The 12,282-nt window shown below is 35.6% G+C and overlaps 1 protein-coding gene across 1 annotated transcript; it reads left to right on the top strand.

Moving 5' to 3' along the window:
* The first annotated feature begins 7,402 nt into the window (after nucleotides 1–7,402).
* On the top strand, nucleotides 7,403–11,861 carry LOC108467137 (rac-like GTP-binding protein ARAC3). The gene is made up of 7 exons (XM_017767674.2): nucleotides 7,403–7,830; nucleotides 8,811–8,898; nucleotides 8,993–9,102; nucleotides 9,202–9,265; nucleotides 11,043–11,107; nucleotides 11,228–11,293; nucleotides 11,377–11,861. Exons 1-7 carry the CDS (start codon nucleotides 7,732–7,734, stop codon nucleotides 11,479–11,481), a joined length of 597 nt encoding a protein of 198 aa, XP_017623163.2. The 5' UTR covers nucleotides 7,403–7,731; the 3' UTR covers nucleotides 11,482–11,861.
* Nucleotides 11,862–12,282: the final 421 nt, after the last annotated feature.

Raw genomic sequence — 12,282 nt, forward strand, 5'->3', positions numbered from 1 at the left:
ATTCACCTTTACTGCATCGCAAATTGTTGTTTGTCCGAGAGTCCTTTTGCTTCCACGGCAGTGTCAATCTTCAGATAAGAAAGAAAGTTAAAGATATTGGCTACGTAGAAATAGAGAAAAAAATTACGCTGATTATAGCAGGAAGCTCCACAGTTTTTCCATATGATTATGCCCTCAAACTTCTGTATGATATTTATACGGTAACATTTTCTGGTATCCTTAAAGTTTGAGCTTGTGCTCACGTAACGATCGTCAACTGGCTCCCTCGTTATACTTTGATCCATAACCGCATAATGGCTGTCAATTGAGACCTCTACATAGACTTCTACCCATGACCGTACAAAATAAAATAACCTTGAAACCCGACTTTCATAGGATAGGTTTCAGTGTTAATGGTCTCATCTCAATAGGATATATGAAATGTGTACATCTCAAAGTGATATTACATCACTAACGACTCAAGAATACCTCGAACTAAAAATTTTATTAGCAACAGAAATTTTTAACACTAAAGTAAGGAAGAAAATTGAGAGATAAATATTGTAAAGTGGAGGGATGAAGGCCAGAAGAGATAATGTTTTAGGGATGATGGAGTATGAAAGGGGAACCCCCTTTTATAGGATCAAGGAATAGTGAGATTGCAAATGAAAAAAATATCTATGGTAAAAAACGCGTCGCAGGACCAGCATTTTCATCGAATATCTTCAAAACGTGCTTCAAATCTATAAAAAAATTCCCAGGGCAAGGTACTTTTTTTTTGCAAACTTTATGAAAATGTTAGTGAAAACTCGTCCAATTAGGTGTGTTTTCTTGCCATGTCAATAGGGAAGCTTGCCGAGCTAGACGAGTTTTCACTAATATTTTCATAAAGTCTAAAAAAGTACTTGACCTCAAGAATCCCGGGTAAAATCTAAAGCATGTTTTGAGGCACTGAATACCTTTTGAAGCATGCTCTGATGAAATTATTTGATCTGTGAAACACGTTTTCGAGCACCAAATAGTGTTCCATTTTCATTATTCGATGAAAGTGTGTCTTCAAAATTGGATTTTGAAGTACACATTCCCTCTCTTATTGTTCTATTTTGCTATTAAAGTACCAAAATATTCAGAACTGAGGCACGTAGCAAATTCATATCAAAATTGAAGAGTTGAGTTGCAATAGTCATTTGTATTTCTTTAGATAATCGTATGAAGATTTTTTTTTTTATTCTAAATATCCAATTCGTTTTAAATTGAAATGAGTTGACGAATGAAATTTGTGATTTACTATGACGGTCAAATCTGTAATACGGAAGTCAAGGTCGTATTTATAGGAACCCATTCCATAGAATTGGCTTTCAACCGTATTATTCAATTGTGTAAACTACAGATTAGAATCAGAAGGAAAGTTAGAGGTTTGAGTCAGGGAAGAATTTCGAGCTTGCAATGTAGAAAACTAGCATCGGTTGACCACTTTAAATATGAGCTATCTGATGTGAAAGGCGAACTCGAGATGGAGGCAGTCATATCATTGTACTGCTCAAGAAAAAATATTATAATAAAGTTATATGTCAAGTTTGCGAGGCTAATGGAACTGGTCCATCTTCAGCCACCACTGCGGCTAATGTTGGAATCGAAATAGAAACAGAAAGCTCTACTACACGATTGTATGGTGGGTTCACTAGTTTGTTACAAAGCTCTTATTATGATGTCCCCGAAACATTAATGGAAAGACATTCTTCAGTTTCCAGATTTGTGATTCAATGCATATGAACATTCGCCCTACATGACCAACGCCGACCTTTTCGCCGAGGGTGGTTTAGAGTTCCGACAACTACTGCACAAAACACCTGACCATGCAAGCTCATCGTCAAATGTCTGGGTATTAGAAATTGGCATGGAATACCCCAACAAAGATGCTTTTCTTGGTGTATTGAAGTAGTACAGCTTTAGGAATGGCATGAACTATCAAGTCACAAAACCTTATTCGAAGAAATTCAAGGGAAGTGTGTAATACGCGACGGGAGGTGCAAATGGAAAATCATGGCATATCTTTAGAAGAAGACGGGCTTGTGGACGATAAAGAAGTATTTCGGTCCACATAAGGTGATCACCCATATTTTTTGACATAATGTGACCTGACTGGGGTCTTTGTTTTTCCCAATCACATAACTTTAACTCGTCTTTTACAAGTGTAAGTCAGGATCAACTGAAGCTAGACTTCGATATTATATCTGAAATTATTCTATCTATGGTGAGCGTAAGTCTTAGGATTCTCATCTTAGTGTTGATTGCCAAAATCCTTAGTCAGCACGATTACACATCATCATGCTACAAAGTATGGATCACAAAACAAAAGGCTATTGATAAGTTGCATCATGGATGGGACAAGTCATACAACAATTTATGGCAATGGTGTCAAGTACTAGATCGGTACATACCAAGTTCCGTAACCAATTTGGAAATGCACCCAGCGTACTTTAGCATTCGTCTAGTCTTTAGGAAAAAAATATTCCACTAATTTTTTTGGATATGATCAATACATGAAATTTTACCTATATTACAAGTCTTTAGTGCAAATTGACGGCATGTAGCTGTACAGGAGGTACTAGCATCAGTTGTTGATGATTGTTGCCCAGAATGGTAATCGAAGGATTCTGTCGATAGCATTTACGAAACTCTATCCGAAAAGACAAATGACTAGAATTTCTTCCTTAACTGATTGCACCGACGCGTTTACCCACAACCCGACATATGTGCCATTTCAGACAAGGGAATCGAAATCTTGTCCACTATTGAATGAAGAGGGTAGCCATTGGGATCGCAACCACTATAGGTACTGTATACAACATGTTGAATCCAACTACCACACAAAATAACTTTCAAAAAGTGAGTGAGATCAATGCATTGAAATGGGGACGTAGTTTCCACTTTACCCACAAACATGCTAAACCATATATCATCATATATTGTTTGCATTTATGGGTATACTTTTCTTGACAGGGTACGAGCTTGTCCAATGCCATTTTCATGAGATGTTGGATAACTTGCATGATATCAACAATGTTGATGTAGACTACCATGCTAACATACCTTTCTAACAATGGACGCAATCATATGATGGAGGTTTATAAGAATGATACATGACAACGAACTTAGTTGAATTCATATATTTCGTACTGAAAGGGATGTGTCATTTATCGATAACCTCAGTTGTCAAAGAAAAATACTTTTACCTAGCTACCTTATTTCCAAAGCGGACGACGTCATATTAGGCAGATAGCGGGCAGTTACGTTTGGTGCAGGGTTGTCATGAAAGAAACTATACGAAATATAGTGAGAGTGAACACTATATATATAGTGTGTCACTCACGTCAAGACTTGCAATTTAGGGTCACAGAGTACGCTAGCCGACCAGGACATGCTAGATGCATCATATCGTGTTGACATACCAAAAAAGATTAGTAATTATGAGATATTCCAGACACTTCGATTCCCATGCACACATGTAATTGTCGTATATGCAAATGTGAAAATTGAGTACATGTCTTATATCAATGATGTGTACAAACTGGAACACATGCACAATGTATGGAGACTTGAATTCCCACCCACCCTAGATGAAAGTATGTGGCCACCAGTGCCCAGCGTGCTATTCAAGTTGGCCCCAAACATGAACTTGCGTCACGTCCCGAAAAGTCACCCGAATTTTACTCAGATACACACTAATATAGATGTTCGAGAGAGGGACAATCAGGAGAAGTTATGCGGGTACTATAGAAACCAAGGGCATACAAAGGCAACATGTTCTGTATTAAGGGGTACATTGGGGCTTCAACATCGCTAGACGATATAAAATTGATTACAATGTTTCCTATTTTGTGTAAAAACTTTTTTATTATTTTTTAACTTACATTTCAACTATATTTGTTACCACCTACTAGCATTTATATAGTTTAAAAAATGATAGTTTAAGTGCTACTTCAAGTATCAATTACTATTTCTCGAGGAATTAAACTTTTTCCATTTTTACGAGTTAATCCATGTACCTTTATTAATCACTAGTTCGATAAAAGGTGCCTATCCAAAGTTACATATTTCATATCAAATATTATATATAGAAATTTACGTATAACTTACATTAGAATTTAACAAAGAAAAATATGAGTTGTAATAGAAATATTGTTTCTTTATTGGTGCCATTTATATTTACATCACAATAAGTAAAAAAAATACGTCATTGGGCTGAATGTGTGCCGCAAGGCGGTGGCTGACACGTAGGATTTTTGTGCACAACTAGTGGTGTCGGCTCTTCCACTTGATCGTGACCATCGTTGTCGTCATCTTCGTCTTCACCTCTACCCTCATGCTTATCTTCATCTCCACCATCAATTTTATTTTCATCTTCGTCTCCATCTCCTTCCTCCGTGCTTGATTGCGATGTCGTCTTAGCCTTCCATCGTATATCCTCTACTCCACGAGAAGATGGTGCTGATGACCCACATTGATAAAATAATGATGCGATGAGTGTTTGTGACACTATTGGTGAATAACCGTATGATGTCGCAATACTCGGATACATCAGTATTGATCCGAGCATCAATATTAGAATCGATGATGACATTAGTGTCGTCGTAAATAACAGTACATGCGTTGATATATGGCTCGACATTTGCGTCGGTATGGGGGCGTAAAATGCTGGGGACGGAGGTACCCCGAAATATGTACCTGCGGAAGGGGTAGAAGCAAGGTGTTGCGATGGTGCATAGTGTGGTGCTTGTGAAAAAATATGGAGTTAGTGAAATGAACAGGAATAAGTAAAGTAAACTAATCGAGATGTGGCGTAGACATCAGTTGCGCTTGTTGGGTTGGAGCTAGTGACGAACTCGTCACGACACCTCTTTTGGATATATATTGCTAGGTCACTCGTCGTGGCTTCTTTTGACTAAGTTGCCTACTCCATGCCTCCACTGATAGTAGATATGGCTTATCGGTGACTCTGAACTAGGGCATGTACTCCAAACAGGTCTTCATGTCCAATGAGAAAAAGGTTCGTATATAGGTAATAATTTTATCCTATGATCCAAAATGTCAATGTACTCCTTGTGGTAATTTAGCCAATTCTCCTCGGTTTTTTCCTGCAGATCCAGCTTGTACAATGCTTCCATGTATCATGATGGCAGCAGAATTTGTTGCTTCCACCCAAACTGTCACATTATTTGACCTGATTTGTGCATTTTCACCATCATATGCAGTATCAACGACACCTTTACGTTCTCATATACTCCGAATGGCCAAAAATTTTAGCAGGACGTATTCTATGATATCTGACTCGACATATGGCATCTATTAAACCGCAGTACACAATTTTAAATTTTGTTATATACGTAATTTTATTTTACAACTCATTGTATAATGATTATAGGTTTGAAAAAAAAAGTAACTAGCCTTGACTTTCGAGCGTTGATCTAACATCAGTTGGATATCTTTAAGTTACTCCAATAGTCCTACGTAACTAGGCCATAATTCCACTTATTCAAGTTATATGTTAATTCAAACATAAAATAAAGAAATAACAGGTATATAGGTTCATGGTTTCACCTATTCAAGTGATGTTAATTCAGCCCGTGGTTCCACATATTCTTCGACCTACTCCTTGTCACTAATAGGAATGTATATGGGTCATTTACTTAGGGGCGTAGAAATGGTAGTCGCCACTAAGGCCATGACTGTAGCAAGAGCAGGCAACCACTGATTGACATCTTATTCAGTTCTGTCACTTGACACCACTTACGATACAACGTGGCTAACACGGTTAATCCCCAACTTAGTCATCCACTTTCTTTGAAGTTGACTAGGTGTAGTAGCCACCTTATGTATACCAAATTTCGAGAGTTATCGGGCATTAGAATACCCTTAATTAACCTCAAAATGAATGATTGGGTGTATTATTCTTTGACAATATCGGATGTGTCCTAAGAAAGATATTTGAAATTGGTTTCCAACAATTTCATATCTATCTGGCCACTGTAAAACTTATCCGACACCTTTCCCAAAATGCCTCGCAAAGGTCCTCTTTATTAGGAATGACTGCTGACCCCGTGACGATTGGCCCATCCACTAATAAACTGAGTTGTAAAGCTACGTCCTTCAATGTGATTGTACACTCACTGTATGGTAGGTGAAAATTGTGTCTCGGGCCTCCATCTTTCCACCAATGCGCTGATAAGTGTAGGATCAAGTTTGTAGCCTACAAGTATACGAGGCACATGTAAGAATCTTGCATCTTGCAAGTAACCACGAATTTCGGCATCTAGGCTTTTTGACAAGTTATGTATAAACCCCTCCAAAACATGATCATTCGACTATTTACATCGACAAAATAAATTAATTTAAAAAATAAAAAAACTTTAAATTTAACGTAATTGAAAACAGTGAAATTTAAATTTTTGTTTTACAATTGTCGCTTGAGCGATGAAAATGTGCTTGTCGTTGAAACGAAGCAGAGAGGTTGTCATTCGTAAAAATTTAATCAAAATGAATGATATAAAAACTATAATATTTTTAAACAAGCATATTGAAAAATTTAGAATAAAACTTGAAAAAATTGAGAGAATTGAGAGAGTTGAATTTGAGTGAAAAGAATGAAAAATGGCCTGATATTTATAGAAAACAAAATTATCGTTGGGGTCTTTAAAAATTTTTACCGTTGCCAACGTTCAAAAAAGGTGCGTCCAACTCTCTTAAAACATGGTCTATTTCTCTAATTTTAAAAAATGGCCTAAAAGCCTGTTTAAATAAAAAAAGGGGGCATATTATTCTAAATTAGCCCAAATTACAAGTATATGTGTATATTTATTACATGAACAATTTATATATATCGTATTAAAAGAAAATGACATGTTTTTTTTCCAACACTAAATTCAAGTTGTTAACACGACTAGTAAACGTCACCTGTTTTAAAAAACGCATTTCATTAAATACAAATTGATAGATAGCACTTATATTAGCAATTAAGCTAATGAAAATATTTGGTTGATATGATACAAATATTTAATTTTTGAAGATAATATTATTAGAAGAAGTAATTACAAATGACAACATATAAAATATCAAAATTATTTTAAAATTTAAAGATAGAAATTAAAATTAAAATCATAATTTTGGACAACTAATACTTTTTCAAATTAAAAGAAAAGATTGATACTTGTTCCCATTTTCAGATATTTATACTTAAAAAATCAGAACTTTCTTATTTCACTGTTAATTTCCTTTTAATTGCATTTTCTATCATTCAATCATTCTTATCGAATCATTAAAAGTACATTATTATTAAAAACCAAATAAATATGTCCTACTTGAAATAACTCAATAAGCCCTTCAATGAACTTTTTAGGTATAATAATAAAATAAAATAAAATAAAATAACTAAATTATTTATGGAAAATATATTGTTGTAATGTAAGCAGATAGCTGTCCAAGAGCTGTCTTTTCTTTCCCTAATGATTCTCTCTCTTTCTTTCGGACAATGTCTTTGATGTCTTCCAGTTTTACTTAGTACTTCGTCTTCTTCTTCTTCTTCTTCTTCTTCTTCTTTCTTCATCTTCATCTTCATCTTCATTTCAGTGTTTTTGGGTTTGTTTTTTTCCTATTGTTTTGGACAATAATTGAAGCAAGAGATAACCTTGGGGGGGGCGGCGGAGGGAGAGGAACATCTCTGAAATTACTTTCACTTTTGCCGGCGGGTGCAAAATGAGTGCATCAAGGTTCATCAAATGTGTCACTGTTGGTGACGGTGCCGTCGGCAAGACTTGCATGCTCATCTCCTACACCAGCAATACTTTCCCTACTGTGAGTTCCAAAAAGAAAGAAACTAACCCATTTTTTTTTTGTTTGGTCTCTGAGAAAATATGAGGAATGGAAAAGAAAGTTTGGCTGGCCCTTAACGTTTTCTTTACTTGGATTTTCATGGATTTTCTTTTCTTTTTCTTTCCCTTTTTGTTTCCCCTATTTTCTTGGCCACCAAGCAGACCCTACACTGGTTTCTGGTGGTCAATGTAACTTTGGTAAAGTTGCTTTCTTTATTGGGTTTTTTTTCTGTTTCTTTTTCCCATTTGGTTGTACTTGTCTTTGGAATCTTGAATTTGGGGCATAGTATCTTTCTGAATAATAGAATCATTCTTCGTAAATTGTGTTCAAGTGAGCAAATTCTTAGGGTTTTTTGCTTCAAAAACTTGCAGAAAATTTATTGCCTTTTTGTAGTTTATACCTTCTTATTTCTTCTGTTTGTGTTTTGATGATGCATCATCTAGGATAAAGATTCTTTGTCTTGTAGGTTTTCATTTCAATTAGTGAGTTAAGGTCAAAAGTTAAAACTGGAAACATTATATCTTGCTACTCCCCTTTTTTTTGCTGGAGGAGAAAGAAAAAAAATTGCTAAATCTGAAACTATTGCTGGTAGAAAGTCTCATTTAGAGATTTCATGATAGGTGCTTTCTTTACTGCGAATCTTGGGTTATGGCCATCTATGTTAGTTGGAAATCGTGTGAATCGGGTACGAGTATCTGTCCGGCATGTATATGTTCAAATTTTCTAGTTTTTCATGCATTTGGAGGGTCCTTGGAGGGTTACTTCTTCATGCTCTTGTCCAGAAAATGTGTCTAATATAGTTTGTTCTTTTAGTAAACCTAACTTCATGTAGAGTTGATTGATGCAATTATGATCATAATTTCCTAGTTCTTGCTTTATTCTTATGATTATTTTAAGATGACTTTTGGAGATATTGCTTATAACATGTTTTCCACATCCTCTGCAATATCTTGGGGAAACAGGATTATGTGCCAACTGTCTTTGACAACTTTAGCGCAAATGTGGTTGTGGACGGCAACACTGTTAATCTTGGATTGTGGGATACTGCTGGTAAGTTTCAATTCCATTAATTTTCCTTATTCATATCTTAGAATGCTTATTGTGGTAGGTTTGATTTTATTGTTTTTATTTTGTCTTGGAACAGGCCAGGAAGACTACAATAGATTAAGACCTTTGAGCTATCGTGGAGCAGATGTCTTCTTGTTGGCATTCTCTCTCATTAGCAAAGCCAGCTACGAAAACGTTTCTAAGAAAGTGAGATTATTTGTTATTAGAAGCTTTTCACCGGTTTTTGAACAAGATACTTTCAATTACTTGATCTGCTAATGCGTTGTCTTCTTTTTGAATCCTCAGTGGATTCCGGAGTTGAGGCATTATGCACCTGGTGTTCCAATTATTCTTGTTGGGACTAAGCTTGGTTAGATTCTATTTCAGTCTTTATTTTCAATACTTTAAAATGTCTTGATCTGTTCCTTTCAGTATGCTCTTATGCAATGATTTTCTTATTTTCTTTTCATATAACGAGTTATGGGTAAGGCTAATGAATGCTATAGTTTGCAATATTTCCAACACCCTTTTTTGTTGCCATTGAGAGAAGGGCATATGTTCCTGTTGGTGGCTGAAGTAGTGTAGTCCTTTAGATGCCTCCTTGCCTCGTAAGATTAGTCCGTTCTAGCACCTAAAATCCTAAGCGTTTTTCTCTATATGATGGTGTTTTATTTGCAAGACTTATATAAAGCTTCCTTCACCCTTACAACTATTGCTATTTTCTTTCAGTTTTCTTGTTAAGAGAGCAAACAATTAGACCTTTTACGGTTCAATTACTATTGCCCTACGCCCAAACCTTCCTCCATTTTGTCTTTATATAAACAGTAGAGGTTAGCCTCTTCTTCTTCCACAGTGGTTGTTAACTAATTTTCAGTAAGGAAAAACTTCTGTGGTTGCAGAAATGTGAAACAAGTCCATCTGTTCCAACTTTGCCTCGAATTAGCATGCTTTGTAATGCATTTGAAAGAATCCTTTAATATGACAAGTTTGGGAAACTTACTTGAGTTGTCCTGTGGAACTTAGGCTTTCTTGGTAGAGTGGAAATAAAATCGGAAAGATGGAAAGTTGAAAGGGTAGAAAAATAAAAAAAAGATTTAAAAAATATATTTTCTTTCCATTGATGTTCTACCATGCTTGGTAGAAATATGGAAAATTGAAAAAGAAAGTAAATTTCTTTTCATTCATTGCTTGATAGAGTTGAAAAATGAGACAAAAGAAAGCGCAACTTTTATAAATGCGTAAATTTGAATTTTCATCTCTCTTTCATGTTTTGTACTCTAAACATTCCAATTTGGAATGATTTGTTGTTATGTATTAGGATGAAAAATGATCTGCTTTTTTATTTCTTTTCCTACCAAGCAATTTCTTTTCACTTTTCCACTCCCTCTTTCCATCCTTTCAGTTTTCTACTCAGCCAAGCCCACCCTTTTATATCTTGACAGAAACCTGAAATCAGTCTTGTCTTTTTTAAATTTTCCTCTAATTAGTATGTTTTCTAATGTATTTGAAAGAATACTTTGGAACTTAATCTTGCAGAACTTCAAATCCTGCTACGGTGCATTGCAGTATGTTATCCTCCAGTAAATTGTTTCTTCTAATGAGTCATCAAAAGTAACTTTTTTCCGATGCTCTTATGTCCTCCCCAGCCCCAACCTTTCCCAACTCGTGGAACAAGCAAGATTAAAACTAAAGTTCCATTGATAAAACAGCTGTTTGGGACCGCTATTTACTGGTTTTAACTAAGTCTTTGGGAATTGTATAAAAGTCGATGTGAACCAATCCTATGAGATGCTGAAGTAGAATGTGAACCAAATATAATATTCATCATCTTAGAGGAAGATGCTTGAAGAAAATGGGAAAGCTAGAAATAAGCAGAAAACTTTTAAACTTGGGCCTGATCTATGTTCTCTTATTGAAATTTCACTCTCAGGTTTGGTTTCATATGAGTCTTATCATTTTATATTCTTGAGCTAGCTAAACTGTGGTTTGAATCATTAATCATGGAGGAATGAATCCATTACAAGGTTTGATAGAAAAAAATTACAAATCCCATGGCAAATGAATAACAAGCAAAGAATGAACCCAATGTTAATCTTAAACGCTGCCACTCTATGTTTCATTAACAGCTGCCACATTTCTTACTGTAGATCTTCGGGATGATAAGCAGTTCTTCGTAGATCACCCTGGAGCAGTGCCCATTACCACAGCCCAGGTACTCTCAGCTGCTTCTTGTAGTAATAATTTCTAAGTTCCGTTATTGTTCATTCTTGTTGATTCTTGATAACATCGAATCCTAATTTTGACTATGTTCTTTACCTTTTCATGTTGAAAGGGGGAGGAATTAAGAAAGCTGATTGGAGCTCCTGTTTACATTGAATGTAGTTCAAAGACACAGCAGGTATGTACATATTCGACTGATCTACCATTGCATTTTGTTTTCAAGCCTTGGAAGTATGTTAATTACTTCTTCTTGAAATACAGAACGTGAAAGCGGTCTTCGATGCGGCCATCAAAGTGGTTCTCCAGCCACCAAAGCAGAAGAAGAAAAAGAAGAGAAAGTCACAAAAGGCCTGCTCGATATTGTGATCACGCGATGAACTGTTATGGATTGTCTTTTGTGATCACATAAATCTGTTAGTCTCTCACCATTTCTATCACCTCTTTCTCACCTTGAGAAAATGGTTCCTTTTGGTTTGTAGTCTGTACTAACGGAACTAGGATCTTTCCTATAATCATCTAAATTTGTGCTTTTTCTTTTCTTTTTTTCTCTCATGGATTGTCTTTTGAATTTGTATATTGATGGCCCTTTGTGTTCTCACACTTTCCTTCAGTTACTTTGGATTTAGATATGTTTGATCTGTTAACTGAAACATGGAGAAATTGTTTCCTATTGTTTCTTGTGATGTAATCTGATCTAGTATGTTTTAATGAACTAATATTATATTTGTGGTTTTGGAGTTCACTAATTTCTTTTGCTTACCTGATTGAATATTGTTTCTTCTACTTCATCTTGCCACTTCCATTCTCCCTTCTAACATCGAATTTATACGGATATAAAGGGAATGAGCCTCGGATCAAAGTCTAGCTGGTTCATGAACTGCAAGAGTCATGCTTAAAAAGATCGTAATCATCAGGTTTGAGAATCGAATTCCAGCATATATACTCGATCCTTATTGTCAGGCTGTTGTAGTTCCCTCGGTTCGATTGTTTGTTGCTTCCACATGGTGTTCCATACAAATGGTTCTCTTTGATCTCATTGGCCTTATAGTTTTGTATGAAAGATGAACTGAGATGCCATCTTTCTGCTTATACATGAATCAAAATGATGATTTAGTCAGTTTTGAGGAAGTTAAAGCGAATATGGAACCAAAATAATTCTCCTTACCA

This window comes from Gossypium arboreum, chromosome 2, assembly GCF_025698485.1.
Source record: "Gossypium arboreum isolate Shixiya-1 chromosome 2, ASM2569848v2, whole genome shotgun sequence".
NCBI classification, from domain to species: Eukaryota; Viridiplantae; Streptophyta; class Magnoliopsida; order Malvales; family Malvaceae; genus Gossypium; species Gossypium arboreum.